General features: G+C 41.9%; 1 protein-coding gene across 1 annotated transcript in view; it reads left to right on the top strand.

Moving 5' to 3' along the window:
- The window catches only part of LOC138249286 (vomeronasal type-2 receptor 26-like), a 90439-nt gene that overhangs the window by 13498 nt on the left and 59243 nt on the right, over positions 1 to 17698 (top strand). Inside the window, exon 2 of the mRNA XM_069203241.1 lies at positions 10614 to 10734. Within this exon, the coding sequence (XP_069059342.1) occupies positions 10614 to 10734 (121 nt within the window). The remainder of the gene's footprint in view (positions 1 to 10613; positions 10735 to 17698) is intronic.

Raw genomic sequence — 17698 nt, forward strand, 5'->3', positions numbered from 1 at the left:
ATATGTATCCCTCTACAGGTTTGCATCTATTAAACCAATTTAACAAAAGCATGTTTTACCCTGTGAGAACAAAGATGAATTTAAACAAGTAATGACAAAGCAAATCACTCTCGCTTCACCCTTGGTTTTTGGTTTCAAATCTTCGAGGAACGTGGAAGAAAATAATGCGTTTATCACAACAAATCATTCAACGCTTGTTTTTACTGCATGGCCAAGACAACTGTAGTAAATGAGCCAAAAATTACCAGCTGACAGCAGTAACAAATGAGAGAGATAATAAGCATGTTGCCAGAATAAAGTAATAAAAACATAATAAAAACCATGTGTTTACTTAAAATTTTGCAGAATTAATCATTTATGCTATTTAAAAGTGCAAGAGGCTGAAAACATGGTTAGTTGGGGTGATTGTAACAAAAATAAGATCTCAAAGGAATAAGAGGGACCCAAAGATTTAAAGACATATGGGAGTGTGAACCATACTGGTTCACTGGGATGTGCAGTCTTCTTGGCTCCTTTTCACTTCCTTTAAATGCCTTGGATGTTATATTTCCATTTACAGTTGCTATCTACCTATCGTTTATCACCAACCTAAAACGTGTAAGGACTTTGAAGAGTACCTGAACACTTTACTAAATGCCACAAAACTTTGCCATACAATACATTGCTAGGTGACTATGATATTTACTGGGCTAATGACAACTTGAGTCTGCATATCCAAGACCAGCAGTTATACTGACTGATGCAAGCTAAAGGTCAAATATCAGGGGTGGGCGGAATGTTTTATTACACCTGTGGAACTGGCAAATGTCTTACTCTTGCTATACGGAGTTACTGCTGAAGTCCGCCAATCTCCATGTGGCTGAATTATTTTCCTACATGGCTCCAAAAGTGCGAGCTGGTAGGTGCCAGCGAGATTTGGAGACCCCTAGAGCAGTTCTCTAACATGGGTGGTCACTGCTAGAGTGCTGCTTCTGGAGCAGATTTGCTATCACTCAAGTAGATTTTCTACTCGAGCAGCAGCAAAATCAACTAGATGCTACAATGCTAATCAATTATGACAAAACCATAACCTCATCAGTAGATGACCCTGCCCCCTGAAGCTAAACCAATGATGAGAAAATATATTTTCAAGCATGAACCACAGATAAGCAATATACCCAAAAAAAGAGAAATCTGTAAGAAAAAAAAACACCTAGAGAATGAACAAATCAACATCTTGTCTTACAAAACGAAAGCCTCTAAGGAAAACAATACAAACTTACAGTCTCAGCAGCAAAGGCCAGTTTCCTAACAAAATGAAATGAACAGATCTTAAAATCCAAACCCAACACTCTTCTGTTTTATCTTCTCCATATTTCACAATCAGCAATCAACAGATGGAGGGCCAGATTTACCAAACTGCACCCAACACAGCACAGAAGCCAAACATGCTGTGTTGCGTTGTGTGTCTGAGGCAGCAGGAGAACACAATATCTGCAGAAATATGGAATTTTCCTTCCCTCTTCCTAGTGCCGCAGCAAACATTTGCTGCTGAGCACGATGCACACACCTTTGCACCACAGAGTGTGTGTGTGAGTCTACCATAAGTTTTAACAAGAAGAGTACCCTTCCATTAGCAAAACTATGACAAGATAACTTTCAAAAGTGTCCCTACTTTGTATGTGTGCTGTATAGAGCAGCACACATGCAAAGTTGGAAAAGAAAGGAGATTTTTTTTTTTTTCCCTTTTAATGCCTGCTTTCAAGTGACGGTAATTTTTTATGCAAAACTCTGTCTACTAATGTTTGAGCCAAGAATCCATGGGTGGTTAATGGGAACACCGATGTATGGCCAATGGAATACCCTCTTGATGTCAAGTAACACGAAGCAGTGCTTAGTGCTGGTTTGCACTACTTTCAGACTACTCTCCAGTGCAAAAAAAGTTCTGCACTGGAAAGTAAATCACTAAAAGGTTTGTATCGATTTGCGTAACTTTTGTGGTGCAAACCCAGTGCAAAATGTTAGTAACACTGTCCTGTAATTAATTTAGTCATGGCGTGTCACAAAAGATTTAAGTTTTCAAAAACAAAATAACACAAACTTTTCTCTACTCAAGGTAAATGATGATAAAACCTAGGAACACATGAGCTCACTTGATTCTCAAAGCTTCCTATGTTGTTGAACCAAATGTCTTGCCAGTTGTTTCTACTTGGTGTCAGCTCTTAGATGGATGCCTTGAAGAAGGAATCCTCTCTAATATGCTGAAAAGTTGACAAATGACCCATTGATGAAAAAAACTATTTTTGGTCATTCATCCACGGCTGAGCAAAACAATTGAAACATGCATTTATATTTAGCTACCAATCTCTTGTTGCTCCATCACTCTGGAATTTGAGCAGGCAGTAAAAAAGAAAGGCCATGCCAAGGATCCTTGATAATCTTTATTGAATTCTTGATGGAAGAGAGTCCTCTCTCCTTATTCTCTTTGATCTGACAGCTGCATTTGGTACTAGCTGACATGGTCACCTCATTTCACTGTTGCAATATTGCATGGAAATCAAAGGGGCAGTTCTGGACCAGGTAGTTAGCCTACTTTCTCTCAATTCATCACAATCAGTGAGGATTGGATTCAATATCTTGGATTCCATCCCAGTTATCTGTGGGATTCCACAAGGGGCCCTCTTGCACCCTACACTCTTCAATCAGTATATGGATACCTTGAGTGAAACTTGTGGAGGGACAGGTGTCTCCGTCCTTCACTATGCAGACAACACACAAATCAAAGTCTCCCCACTGTTTGACATCCTCACTCTGCAAACTGTACTTATAAACCTACAATCCTTGATCACTGATGGCCTGATTTAGATCTCGGGAGATGCAATACTCTGTCAAAACCATGACAGATATCCCGTCTACCACATTTCGATCTCCATAGGATATAATGGGATAATAATGCGCAGATGGGATATACGTCATGTTTTTGATGGAGTATTCCCTTCTGCCAAGATATAAATCAGGCCCTGGGTTATTCCTTAATCTCAGCTCTCTCAAGAATTAGTTAGTTCTTCACAGACCTAAAAAACAAAGTTGATCTGATTCTCAAGGAACTCAGAGTTGCCCATTTCTTGCCTTTCCTTTAATCCTCTGTTTAATTCCTTGCTTTCACCTGACTGTGATTGCACACATAAATCAATACATAAAAACTTCTCATTTTCATCCAATGACTCTCCAAAAGATCAAACCTTTGCAAAACACCACTGTGTAAGAGCTCCAACATGGAGTGACTGGGATGTGCCAGGTCTGTGTTGCGCAATTTCCTTTGTTAGTGAGCAATACTCAATTCCCCCTCTCAGAAGAAGTACTGCTCTAGGACTCATCCTTAAGGTGAGGAATCTGTGATAAGAAGCATCCATCAGAAGAAAAGGTTACTTACCTTCGGTAACAATATTTCCGGTGAAACATATAACTTCCCACAGATCCTATGTCATCCTTCTGTGCCCCCTCAATTAAAAAAAACAGAGCAGTTCATGGCTTGGTCCATGTGACCCCACATGCTTGGGTCCCCAGGGATTGCAGCGTCAACAGTTGGCTTGCTCCTTGCGACCCCTGGCACTGCCTTTGCCACTGCAGGCCTCAGAGGTGGTAACATCTGTGCCAATAACAGAATGTAAACAGTGACCCCATTAGCACTGTTTACTTTTTGTACCTTTTTCTGGGACGCAGGACATTCCCTTTTCAGTTTTGGAAAAATTCTCAAATGGAGTAGTGCAATGCACAATCGTTTGGTTAAATGAAACAACATTCCACCAGGTTTAATAAATGTGAATACTTGAAAAATTAGATGTTTGAACTCAGCCCTCCACTCCTCATCAGTGATATTTCAAAACAAGTCAAAATAAGTCAAAATGTATTAACAATTACATTGAATTAAAGGAAATAGCAGAGCTCATAATGGATACAACTTAAATATACACATTTTTAAATCTTCATCTCAGAGTAGTTTTACTACTTGCAATTTACAAATGTCGATTGGAATTTGCTGAGAAAGCTGCGCCTGGAGCATTTTTCCATGCAGATTTGTTGGAAGATCACGATATTCAAGTTTGGAATCCATTTCGATGGTACAGATTTCTCTAGGGCAGAAAACTTAACACAGGTGCATCAAATCTCCTATTTAAAGGCACACTTTTTTCTGTGTGGAAAATTATTTTCCTTATGGAGAATCTCCTTCCCTGAAACCCCAACAAAATGTGATCATGGTAAGAGATTTATATAGGCCCTTAGCTGAAGAAAAAATAGAATTATTTCCTGCATGCAAATGGGAGTGATAGGAGTGTATGAATACCCAAAACACACGACTTTGTGGCCATTCACAAACTTCCAAAGCAGAGCATGCATTGGATTACCCAGCAAACAACCTACTCCACTCTCTGAATGGGACTTAAAGTTTCCCTGAACTGCAAACTTGTGGTGCAATCTCTGCATTGGTAAAATGGCTTACCTTTGGGAATACCTTTTTAATTCCTGTCAGACACAAGTGAGGTCAGTTTGATCTCAAACATATGTTTAAGCCTCTTTTTTGTCTCTCTCCATGATTTATTATTACATTTATCATTGAGTTATGACTTTGGAGAACAATTAAATCATGACAATTTTTGGTATAGATAATTTAGATTCCTGACATTGTTCTGCATCCTGCATCTCCCTGAAATGAGCACACGATTATTCATGTAACATGAAAAAATAGTAAAGTTCCCTTGGCCTATGATGCTAGCACCGTAATTAAAACATTAGTGGCATCTAAAATTGGCATTGATGTGTAGTGTGTTTTGATATTAACCATGCAGGTATTAGAGAACTTGAGCCATGTTTTCAGATTTAAGGTCAGTGACATCATTTACTGGAAGGTTCTGGTGAGGGGGTTCCATATTTCCGAAGGTGACACACAATAATTTGCAAAGTAGAGACATTAATTACATAGCACCCACTTGGCAAGGCTTCAGTCCCTTCAGCATTCTAGTAGTCCTTGGAGACAAACTGGTTAAAAAGAACTACATTATTTTTGAAAGTGTCACCCGGTCCAAAGGGGATAAACAAGTGCCAAGAAGCAGTAAACTATCTCAAAAGTCACTGAGATGAAAATGTCAGTGCCATGGTTGTTGTGACTTTCCATCTGGAGATCATATTGAACAGCAAGAGAATTGATTCATTTCCCCAATGTGAAAGGGATCACATTTGGTTGCAACTTCAGTATTTTCTGCTGCTTAAATGGAGAAGTGACCAGCTGACTGTAGAGAGATCTATTTATAACCTGCCTGATGTCAAACCCAAGCTGCTGCTAGCTTTTACTTTGTAGCTTTCATTGAAGGCAGGAATGAGTTATTGTGTAAGGGGCCTTTCAGTTCTTGTGACCTTTTCTACTTTTTGAAATGTAGAAGATATTTGCCTCAGCTGCTCACCAGCTAACCTAGATCTCAGTAAATGTTTACAGGTTTTTCAAGCCTATGCTTTTCTTGAAACAAATTTGTACTGCTATAAAAACAAGCATTTGCAATGCAATAGGTCTCGCATTTGCTTGAGTTACAGCTATTGGCATCGTAAATGCATAACTGGACTTTTCTTGCCACATAAATTGGTCAACCCTACCGCATCATGAGATCATCTGTGCCACATAAACCAGTGGCCCAACATATACATAAAGCACTTCTATTTACTTTCTTCATCTATCTTCAGCAAAAAATTAAAAGTTTGCCATTATTTATTATATTTTTATAATATTATTTTGGGGTCCACCTGATCCAGTGTGGGGACCCAGAGATGAACAATACAGAAACAGCACATTGTGCAGTAAGTTACTGGCAAAAAAGCTTTGTAAAAGGAATGCTTCACAAAGCATTATGGGGCAAGTTTCCAAGTGCAGTGAGTATTGTAGTATCTTGACTGTAATGCTCAGAACTATAAAAATAACATTTGTAAAAAACATGGTCATGTAACCGCATAGTCAGCCACTAAAGGGTTTAACCACACAAAAACAGAATGGCAGAATGTAATGCAGTGTAACCATATATTTAGCCCCTGGAGGGTGTAGTGCATTACACATTTTCAGGCCTAGCAGGCCTACTAGAATAATATTACAAACTATGCCCAGCTGTAAAAAAAAGGTTCTGGCCATGAGAGAACTGAAAAAGACACTGACTGGTGGGGGGTTAATATTTTGCAGTCCCCCAGCCTAGTGTGGGGACCCAGAGATGCTGTAGACAGAGTGCTTGGTCCCATTGTCCTAGGGCCACCACATGGTGAGTTATAGGCACAAATGTTTTGTAAAACAAATGCCCTGCAAAACATTATGGAGCAAGTTTCAGAGTGCAGAAAATATTGTAGTATCTTGACTGTAATGCTCAGAACAGCCCCTTGAGGACACCATAATGAAAATAGCATTTGTTATAAACATGGTCATGTATCCATATAGTCAGTCCCTAGAGGGCATAACAACATGAAAACAGAACGGCAGAAAGTAATGCAGTGTAACCATATATGTAACATCTAAAAGGTGTAGTTCCTTACACATTTTCTGGCCTAGCAGGTTTACTGTAATACTATTACAAACAAGAAGGCACTTAAAAGACAAACTACTCTCAGCTGTAAAACAATAGTTCCAGCCATGAGAGATGAGAGAGCTTAACTTAAAAAGACATTGAATGGAGGCATATACATAACCACAAATATATAATATACATATTTATATATATACATTAGACTTGGCTTCCTTGGCGTGGTCTCCCCTACTGTTTTTGATACTCTTGGCACTTTACCACTGCTAACCAGTGCTAAAGGACAAGTGCTCCTATGTAAAATGTATGTATAATTGGCTTATCCATGATTGGCATATTTGATTTACTAGTAACTCCCTAATAAAGTGCACTAGAGGTGCCCAGGGCATGTAAATCAAATTCTACTAGTGGGCCTGCAGCACTGGTTGTGCCACCCACATGAGTAGCCTTGTAAACATGGCCCAGACCTGCCACTGCAGTGTCTGTGTGGGCAGTTTTAAACTGCCAATTCGACCTGGCAAGTGTACCCATCTACAAGGCCTAATGTAATGCACCCCTAAGGTAGGCCTTAGGTAGCACCATGGGCAAGGTGCAGAATATGTTAAAAGTGGGACACGTACTGATGTGTGTTACAAGTCCTAACAGTGAAATACTGCTAAATTCAGTCTTCACTGTTGCAAGGCCTATCTCTCTCATAGAAAGTGCAAATTCCCTTTGAGAGCAGATCGAAATATGAAGTTTGGAGTCTATGAACTCACAATTTGAAATTACATCTTTTAGTGAAGTTGGATTTTAGATTGTTAGTTTTAAAATGCCACTTCTTACTTAAACCCTTCTGTGACTGCCTGTTTGTGGAGTGCCTGTCTGAGTCAGTTTGACAGTTGGGCTGTTTGTGAATCCCCTATAGGCAGTGAGACAAAGGGAACTGGGGTGTAGCCTTCATATCCTGATGAGCCATCTGTGCTAGAGTGGAGGGAGGAGTGGTTACTTCCACCTAAATGGGCTGTGTCTGCCCTCTCACAATGCAGTCTCCAACCGCCTGGTGTGTGTCTGGGGCCTGACCTGGGCAAGGCAGGATCTTGTGAACAACAGAGACTTTCCTTTGAAGTATGCCTACTTCAAAGGCAGAAAGGGATATACGTATTGGGCCCAAAACCCCTGAAAATTAGATCACTTCTGGAATCAAGAGGAACCTCTGCCAAGGAGAAGAGCTAAGGATAAGTGTTGCCCCTGCCTGTGCTTTGTTGGGCTATCCTGCAATTGCTGCTTCTGTCTGTGAAAGGGGACAAAGACTGGACTTTGTAGCATATTCCTGCTTGTGAAGAATCTCCAAAGGCTTGAACTGAGCTTCCCTCCTGTTTTGAAGTTTCAGGGCCACCACAGACTTCCTCTGGCAGCACCTGGACTCTCTGTCTGCTGACACTCCAGACCTGCCAGGTGGTGCCCTATCCAGTCCCTGGGCCCTTGAGATGTGAAGTTGGCAGACCAAGAGCTGACAATCCACGCACAGAACGCCATGCAGGGGTATTTTCGATGCACCATCTGCAATGCAGCTGACAAACGATGAACCGTCTACTTCAAAGCTAAAATCGATGCTCCACCTGCACACGGCTGGGAGATCAATGTGTCACGGCTGGAGAAACGACATGCAACACCCACTTGCGGCTGCTGATAATGACGCAAACCCCATGCAGCGTGGTTTTCTAACACCGTGCAACTGGATTTTCCACGCATCATCCCTGGGCGTGAAAGTCAACCTGACTCACGGATCCGAGATGCCCCACATGGAAATCGAAGCTTCGATCTCTTGCATTGGAAAAAAAAGATGCATCACTGACCCGACCAGAGGAAAAACAACGCACAGCCTCCCTTGCGAAGAAGGAATCGACGTATTATTGACATCCCGACGCACGGTTGCCCGTGCAGCTTTATTTTTTATGCAAACCAGATACTTTGTACAAAATCATATTTTCCATTTTTTCCTATGGAGTAAGACTCGAATTATTTTGAAAATTCATATTTTAACTTGTGTATGTTGGGTTTTTGTTGTTTTGGTCTTGTTCGATTTAGATAAATATTGCCTATTGCCTTGTCTGGCAGTGGATTAAAGAGTCCCGGGGTGAATTCAAGAGCAAGCAACCTCGCTATTTGGAGGGTTAACATTTAATAGCGTAATTATGTTGTATGGTATGTGCTGGAGCGGCTTGGATTGCAACTATGTGTAATTATGTTTAATCATGTTGTGTGGATTGTAATTATGTGGTGTGGAGTGGAATTATGTGGATTTGAGTGGAATTGTGTGGGATGGAATTGTTTGGCTTTGAATTGTGTGGCGTTGAGTGGAGCTATGTGTATTGGAACTATGTGGATAGGAATTATGTAGTAACATGTGTAGTGGAATTTTGTTGAGTGGGATTGTGTTTCATGGAGTGTAATTATGTGGAGTGGTATGTGTTGAGGAGTGATGTGAAGAGGATTCATGTGGTGTGGCATTGAATTATATAGCATGATGTGAATTTTGTTGTGTGTATTGGATGTATGTGGTGTGTAGTGGAATTGTGTGTCGTGGAGTGGAATTATGTGGTTTGGGGTGGAATTATGTGGTGTGGAGTGGAATTGTGTGGACTGGAAGTTTGTTGCGTGGTGTGGAATTGTGTGGCATTAAATATCATGATGTTGCATTTGACAAGCGCGAGTAAAGCAAGTCAAAATGAGTGAAATGTAAGCAGGGATAGTACTTCTGCCAGTTATATATAAGAATGTGCTATTACCGAATGGCCAGTAAGGCACATACATTTTATAGCACCTAAATGTTATAAATCCCATGTAAAAACATTGCTAAACGGAGCATGACATGTGCACAGAGTGCCAGCTAGCAACAATGCACCATAAATTTAATTTGGTACATACCGGTGCAGAATCAACCATATTAAATGTATGTAGCGTTTTGCTAAATTTGCAACAAACGGTGCTGTAAAAGTCTGATAAAGCATCAGAAATCACAAGGCCTTGAGGAGAGACGAGATGACTGCACTACCTCTCGTTGTCTAAATGTCTGAACAGAAACTGGAAAATAAGACTGGAAAAATATTTTATTTTTATTTTAACAGAATGAAAAGTCTTGCAAGCATTCTTGCCTTGCATTTCAACAAGCAGAGCAGCCTGAGAAGATTTATGGGCCAAAAAAAGAAGATTAGCAATGCCCTGTGTGCAATGTCATGAGTGCTGGCAGAGAGGGGCCCTGGAGAGAGAGACTTGAGATGCAATGCGAGGCTCAGGAAGTTTCACATCATTGCTTTTAGGTTTAGCTACATTCTTCCAGAAAGAGCATATTGTGGCTTTCGTGAGCAGTGAGCTAAATGACTGGGTGTTTCTTTTGTAAAACAAGCTTAATTTAGGAGCTAGAGGTAAATGAGGACAGCACTGGAATAAAGCTGAAACAAATGTCAGTGACAGGGGAGGAGATGGAAAGAATGGTATGCTGCAATAAAACGCAGGCAGCTACCAGCCTAAAACAGCCACAGTGAGAAGGGGGGCTCCAAAGAAATAACAAAAATAGTCCTTCACAGCAACAGGTTAAGAAACCAAAGTGGAATAATACCAATGATCACGGTTGGTCACTGCTCTGAAACTGAAAAAAGAGGGAGAAAAAGGCCAATAGTGAGCAAGAATTTTTAAAAGACACTGCAACCAACAAATTAAATTGCTTTAAACCATCGGAAATATACTAAAAGTATACAAAAGGTTGAACGCTTACGCTTGACCTAAAAACACCCACTAAAGGAATCCATTAAAGGAACATGTTTTCTACCTGTGTACCTCGCAAATCAATGACCTAAGACATTACATGTGATTGGTAATTTACGAGCAAGATGGGGTAAATATGCACACAGATTTTGAAAAATGTTCAAACAAAACTGATTGTAAGTGTATGAAAAAGGCCCTGATCGTAACATCCTATCAGTCGCTCATTTAGGGCTCCATGCCATCGGCCCTCCTTTCTTTTAATAGTTTCTTTATCCTTCTCTTTTGGCTCAATTACTCTACTATGTCTACTCACGCTGTCTCCTGTCCTTCCTGCAGATTCCACGCTCTGTCTGTAGTGAAGAATGCCCTCCTGCCTACAGAGAGGCAGTCATAAGAGGAAAGCCAGTTTGCTGCTTTGAATGTATTCCCTGTCCGCAAGGAGAAATCACCAACCAAGGTAAGTATTTCCACAGGTGTAACTCATGTAAGATCTTCAGGTATACCTGACCAACAGTAAACCTGGATCTATTTGGATTTCAACATCATTCACAATGCTTTTTGGACAGGAAAAATTCAACATGGCTTTGTGTAATTGCAGTCATATGAAATATGTACTCTGGCCTCCCAGTCCTATATCCTTAATCTAGATTATCTACATTTAGGCTGTTTTTTAACATAACAGTTTTATAATTTGACACAATGGGCCTTATTACAACTTTGGAGGAGGTGTTAATCCGTCCCAAAAGTGACGGTAAAGTGACGGATATACCACTAGCCGTATTACGAGTTCTATAGGATATAATGGACTCGTAATATGGCTGGTGGTATATCCATCACTTTACCGTCACTTTTGGGACGGATTAACACTTCCTCCAAAGTTGTAATAAGGCCCAATGTGTTCTCAAGTGCTATGTCTAATAGATTTTTTGGGCATAATGCTGTTAATATTTTGTTTTCAGCTTCCAATTGTAAATATAAAGGTCACCAGAAGGTTGTTCAGGTCTTTGAGAAAAATGTCCTCTTCTCATTAGTGACAAACCCTACCCCTGTTGTTTCAGCCTGAATGGGAGCTCTGTATTCCTAAACTGTGCTTCACCAACCTGTACAGATCACTACTTTCCCCGGTTGCCTATATCTTTACCAAGCAAATGAGGGTGGACCCATGGAACTTTACCTTGACGCTGCAGTACATAGCACATATTCATTTGGCCTGATACCCAGAGGAATCCTAATGAACTTTGCCGGGACCCAGAAAAAACCAAGATATTGAAGTTACCCAATCTAAATTCAATGTAGGGGTGGGATTGGCATTTGATAAGACTGTCTATTTAAGACCATTAAGAAAGTCTTGCTGAAGCAGCATTGTCTTTGGTTTGCATAGGCCCTGAAAGCATGCCTATTAGAAGGTATGCCTATTATTATAACCAGGAGGAATTTGTGTTGAAGGTCTTTATCAACCATTAATGCCTGAAGTAGAATGGGTTGTGAAGAACCTAGAACATTCCACCCACTGGGTAAAAATTGTCCTTAATTATAAAGGCATAATAAGAAAGACATGCATTGGACTGTTGGTGCAGAAGGCGCACACCGGCCATTACTGGCTCAAAGATATTCCATTGCCTTCAGTTCAGCTCTCAAATCTCAGTGTTGTAATCTTATTGTCATGCAATCTCTTTACAAAAATTACTATTGACACAATAATAACCCACATCTGTGGTACATATTCTCATTTCATAGCAAGAAGCTTTTACTACTTGTCACTGGCATTTCTTAACCTGTGGTCATACAACCTGTTCTTTGCAAAAAGTCCAGCACAAATTCTAACTTTCATTTATTAGAATCTGTGTTGTGCAATCTTAATGGCATATTCAAAAGCCTTCTTGTACTGCACAGCTTCATTAGAAATGGGCAGGAATGCACCCTATGCCACATTCCTGTCCTTTTACCCAGCACTGGTGCAAAATGGGCTGCCAATTGCACAATTACATCTGGGCACTGCTCAAGAAGAATTCACACTACTAAGCTGAATAATGTGAAAAACATAAAAATGGGGCATTAACGTAGTCTACCCTAGACTTGTATAAGCATCAGACCGTTATCTGAGTATGCAAACACACTGTTTGATGATGCCACATGTCTTCCTGCATGCAGTGTTGTGACCTTCTTCTCATGGTCGTCTTTGTATTTGCTGATTGTCATCAGCCAAAGTCCCAAGAAGCAACCTTGGTGACCTATGCTGGACAATTAAGTACAGGTTCCATGTTAAATTTTACCTGCACTGACCAACAGGTTCATAAGTGACATATATACTTACTCATATAACCTTCACATTCTAAACCTTTTCAAATCATTAATGACTGGTCTTGTGCTAAGATATGGATGTGCTATGTGCCCTGCTTCAACTGCCTTCATCACTGACTGTTCTTTCATTGAGTGTTCTAATTAAGTTTTATTTAGAGAGTATTGTGGCACGTAGATACGTTGGAGTGAATGAATGCTTTAAATTATTTCATTTATTTATTTTAATGATTTGTAGAGGCTTGGATTGTGATATGTCTCCACCTCGTAGCAGGACTATGAAGGAACCAGTGACAGCAGTTAAAATTAAACCAAAAGAACTCCTGAGTTTGTAGAAACCTTAAAAACCTTTATTAAAACACAATATACAAAGTACTGGCTTATAAAACAGAAAACCGGTAAAACACCCGGCACCATGTAACCAGAAAGGACAAAGATAGGGATGCAGTGTTAGATTGAGTCAGGAAAAGTGAAAAACCAAACAAGTAATCAACAAACTAAGGTCCACATTCTGGTAGGTGACAGGAAATGCAGCCGAGCACCCAGACTTCCTGCGCTGCGTGGCAAGGAGAGAGCAGGAGAGTGCCGTATTGTCATAGGAATGGCACTCTCCTCCCCTCTCCCTAGCGCTGACACGGTTTTCAGCTCCCGTGCGCTGCGCACACACCTTAACGCCATAGTGCTAGGATGTGTGCGTGAGTCTAGCATAGGTTTTGTACAGGAAGAGAATCCTTCCTGTACAAAATACTATGCCTAGACAAGTGCAAATGTTTTTCCCACCATGTACGCGTTCTGTACAGTGCAGCACCCTTGCAAAGTCAGAAAAGCAGGGAGAAATTAAAGCATTTCTCTGTTTTACGCCTGCTTTTCAAAGGCGTTAATTGTTGGTGCTAAATCCTTTCTTCTGATCTTTCAGAATCAGGTTTGCGTAAAAAGTAGGGGTAGTAGCACGGTACACCCATGTAACACACCCTTGGCGGAAAGTAACGCAAAGCAGCCTATTTGTGTTGGTTTGTGAATGGCAAAAAAAGTTTAGTGTCGCTTTACCATTAAAAAAGAAACGCTAAACCGATGCTAAAGCTTTAAGAATCTGAGCCCAAGTACTAATCAGTACTTGTAGAAAAAAGTAGCTTTTTTATTTTATCCGCAATAGGAGGGGGACACTAGGAAAAAGATAAAAAAGGTAGGAGGGTAGGGAAATGTAAGGGGATAGAAGGGTCTCACACCTCACAATAACAATTGCTGAAGTGTAAAATAATACAGTATCAAAACTCATCTGGTAAACATTAACCGTCAGAAAAATAAGAACACAAATTAATCTAGTGTAGATGATTCGGTATACAAGAAACAGACCATAGATAAAAATATCAAATCATAGTGGTTTGTGAATGTGAACAACCCTTTATGATATTTGCAAACCATGACTGATGTATTGAGGCAAAGGATGATCCTTATAGATCTACTTTGATAGCGAACTTCAAGGAGGAAATATGTACCCTTTCTAATTTATAATAACAAAAAGTATGCATGCATACACTCACAATAATGTGGTGACATCTTTACAATTGGCATTAGTGCTCTGCAAAGCAAATGACAATTAATAGTTGTAAGTCATACAGCTGTGCACTAAAAACACATTGCCTTTTGGTTGGCTCTTAGTCGTTCAATACCTATCCAGGAGATTCGTCCATGACAGCTCTCTGTGAAGAACACAGAATGTTCCAATAAAAAGCTAGACTGCTCACCTTACTCCCCGTCTGTACCTGCACAGGAGGAGACTACAATCATTGATGCTCATAAGTGCAAGGCTGGATACAAACATAGTAATACTTCTAATCTCTGTTGCTACAAGACCCTGAAATGAATGAGTCCCCAAGACAATCCTGTTTAGTAAGACATCATGGAGTGCCTCACTTTTATCATCAATATAGAAAGTTTGCATTATAATAGTTCAGTAAAACAATGTGGTAAGCGAGAGTAGAACAATGGGGAATTAACAAACAGATTCAACTACATGCTTTCACTCAGCAAGTCAGAAATGTGTACTCACATGGATGAGGAAGGTATTTGAAAATGTATAGAAGTTTTTCTCTCGACCCTAACTCTCTATCCATTCATCTGCAAACGTTTCGCCTTCACCCGTCTATTTTTCAGAGTTTCTTTTTGTTGGCCTTAGGACTCTGTGCACTTACCAATGCTCACCAGTGCTAAAACTCTTGTGCTTACTCCCTAAAGTATGAAAAATTGGGTTACATCTTATTTGTATATCATATTTACTTGTAAGACCCTGGTACAGTGATACAGTGTATAGCCAGGGCTGGTAGAGCAAATGCTACAAGTGGGCCTACAGCACTTAGATGCTCATTACCAGTTTGGCGGTCATTACCGAAGACCGCCATGCAAACAGCAGCCGTTACAATGCCAGCGATGGTGGAGTGAAGACCACCGCATTATGAGTGACCCACACAGCACCGCCAAAAATAGACCGAAAAAACAACACCGTCGGCCCAAACGACGGTATGAAGGCGACCGCCGCACCACCACCACCACCACGCTGAGAAAATGCCACCCGCCAAAATTCAGAGTCACAAATCAGCATCGCAGAACCCAACACAGTGAAAATACATTGGCGGTCCAAACCGCCGCAGGAAAAAAATAGCCACCACTGCTTTAACACTGCACCAGATGGGATAACACCAATAGCAACACCTGAAACACATACGCGCACCCCCCCACACATACCCTGAACCCTTTCCAATTAGACACCCTTACAGAGCGAGAGAAGAGCACACTGGAAGGAGGCACTGCACCTAGATACCACAGGCACCATCATACAAACACCAAAGAGCACATGTACATACCATTACACATATTCACATCTACAAACAGCACACCCAGAATCCCTGCACACCATACACCCCCACCTACAACACAACCACCATGGCACCACAAAAAAAAAAACAGATTCACAGAAGAGGAGCTCAGGGTAATGGTCAAAGAAATAATCAAAATGGAGCCGCAACTGTTTGGAGCACTGGCCCAGCAGACATCCATAGCCCGGAAGAATACTTATGGCAGAGGATAGTCAACAGGGTGAATGTAGTGGGGAACCATCCACGCACAAGGGAGGACTTTAGGAAGAGGTGGAACGACCTTAGGGGGGAAGGTACGGGCCATAGCTTCCAGGCACCAAGTAGCCATCATGAGGACTGTGGAGGACCCCCACCAACTCCCCCAGAAATTGCACCGTGGAAAGAGATGGTCCTGGCCATACTAAATCCAGAAGGGATGATGGAATTGCTACTGGATTGGACACTGGTAAGTCTGCTGTACTCACTGACCACCATGTCCCTGTGCACAGCATGTACCCCCACCACCTTCTCACCCCCTCAAACCACCCAAACGTGCACAAAACCACTATTGACCCTATACCCTCCCTTGCATGCCACAGCTCCCCACTGACACCATTCCCTCACAGCCCCACCTAGTGTATGTATGCCTCACACAGCAGTAAGTACCACAACTACCACAATGCAACACTCCCTACCCTTGCCTGACTGCTACACCCATATCACATCTCTGCAATTGCACATTAAACCATGTCACTCCACATCACCAATATGTAGTAGGAATGCACATCAGTACATGGAAATGACAGTCGCAAGACAAATGTAAACTGTACTCCAAAATAGGGCCACTGCAACCTTCCACTGATGGGAACACAAGCAGTGGACTGGAAACTGTTAATGCCATTACTGCCTAGCACATATAGTAAATGATGGCACACAACCATTTGTGTCACCGCTGCAATACCATCATCTGACACAATACCTCTCCTCCCACAGGACTCCCAAGTACTGACACACAGCAGAGGAGGCCAGTCACAGGAAGCCCAGGCCTGGATGCAGCACCAATAGGGGAGGATTCACCTGCAAGCCTGGAATCGGACAACGAACCTGGCTCATCAGGCATGTGTGGTCAGTCCACCAGCACCAGCCTCACCCTGCCCACAACTTAAACCACCTCCCTTGTGGCAGCCAGTGCGCAGCAGAGCCCACCTTCCCATACCTGAGTCCCAAGGTCACATCAATCATCAGTGAGCCCCACAGGACAGTGACAGGAGTTAAGGGTGTAAACCCAAGACAATGACAGTCCTGGTGTCATTCGGAGGAGGCACACTGCACCAGGGGCACAGGCACAGGGAGCAAGGGCCAGTGGGAGGCCAATCGTGGGACAAGGTACGAGGCAGGTACAGGACACGACTGGCCAGGAGGCCGTCTCCAGAGTCCTGGGAGCCTACCAGCAAACCCATGACCAGTTGGGCCAGATACTCACCATCATGCAGGACACACGAAGGCTGCAGGAGGAAAACCACCAGGAGGCCAGGCAGCAGTGGCAGGCACACAATGCCACCCTGGCCTCCATATTAGGGGAGTTCAAGGAACTCAATAGCATCCTGCGGACATTCTCCACCCAACAGCAGGCCCCATCCAATAGTCAGTTAACACCACTGCCCTCAACATCAGCACCTGCTACTGGAATGGAGGCACAGCAGGAGGACCCACAGGCCACCAGCACCCCTACCTCTGCAGCTGAGGAACACCCCCCCCATAAAAGAGGTCACCCATCCAGACATCCTGCAGGACCTCAGGCCAAGACCAATCCCCCCACCAGGAAGTGATCCCTCTTCTGAAATGTCACCCTTGTGTGCCACTTTTACACCCTGTTGGCTGTCCAATAGCAAGGTCACATCATTCCATGGCAAATGGACACAGGACCTGTGAACATAACAGCTGGACCACCCACTCTGATCATCCCCTAGAGCACTACCCTACTACTCTGGACTGTGAAATTTTACACTAAATAAGCACCTATTATCACAAGTCATGGTGCATGTCTCTTTATTGTTTGTATTGCCACATTTGTTACAGAACAACAAAAGAATAGACATGTCTACACAACAATAACGGCAAAGTTACTAATGTAGTGGGATGATCCAGCAGGTGTGTAAGTACATCCATATTGTTTTAACATCCACTGTCAACTATGCCAACGGGCAAATCAGCAAGCAGACTGCAAACAGAGATGTCACCTGAAGAGTAATACATAAATGGAATGAGGTG

This window comes from Pleurodeles waltl, chromosome 8, assembly GCF_031143425.1.
Source record: "Pleurodeles waltl isolate 20211129_DDA chromosome 8, aPleWal1.hap1.20221129, whole genome shotgun sequence".
NCBI classification, from domain to species: Eukaryota; Metazoa; Chordata; class Amphibia; order Caudata; family Salamandridae; genus Pleurodeles; species Pleurodeles waltl.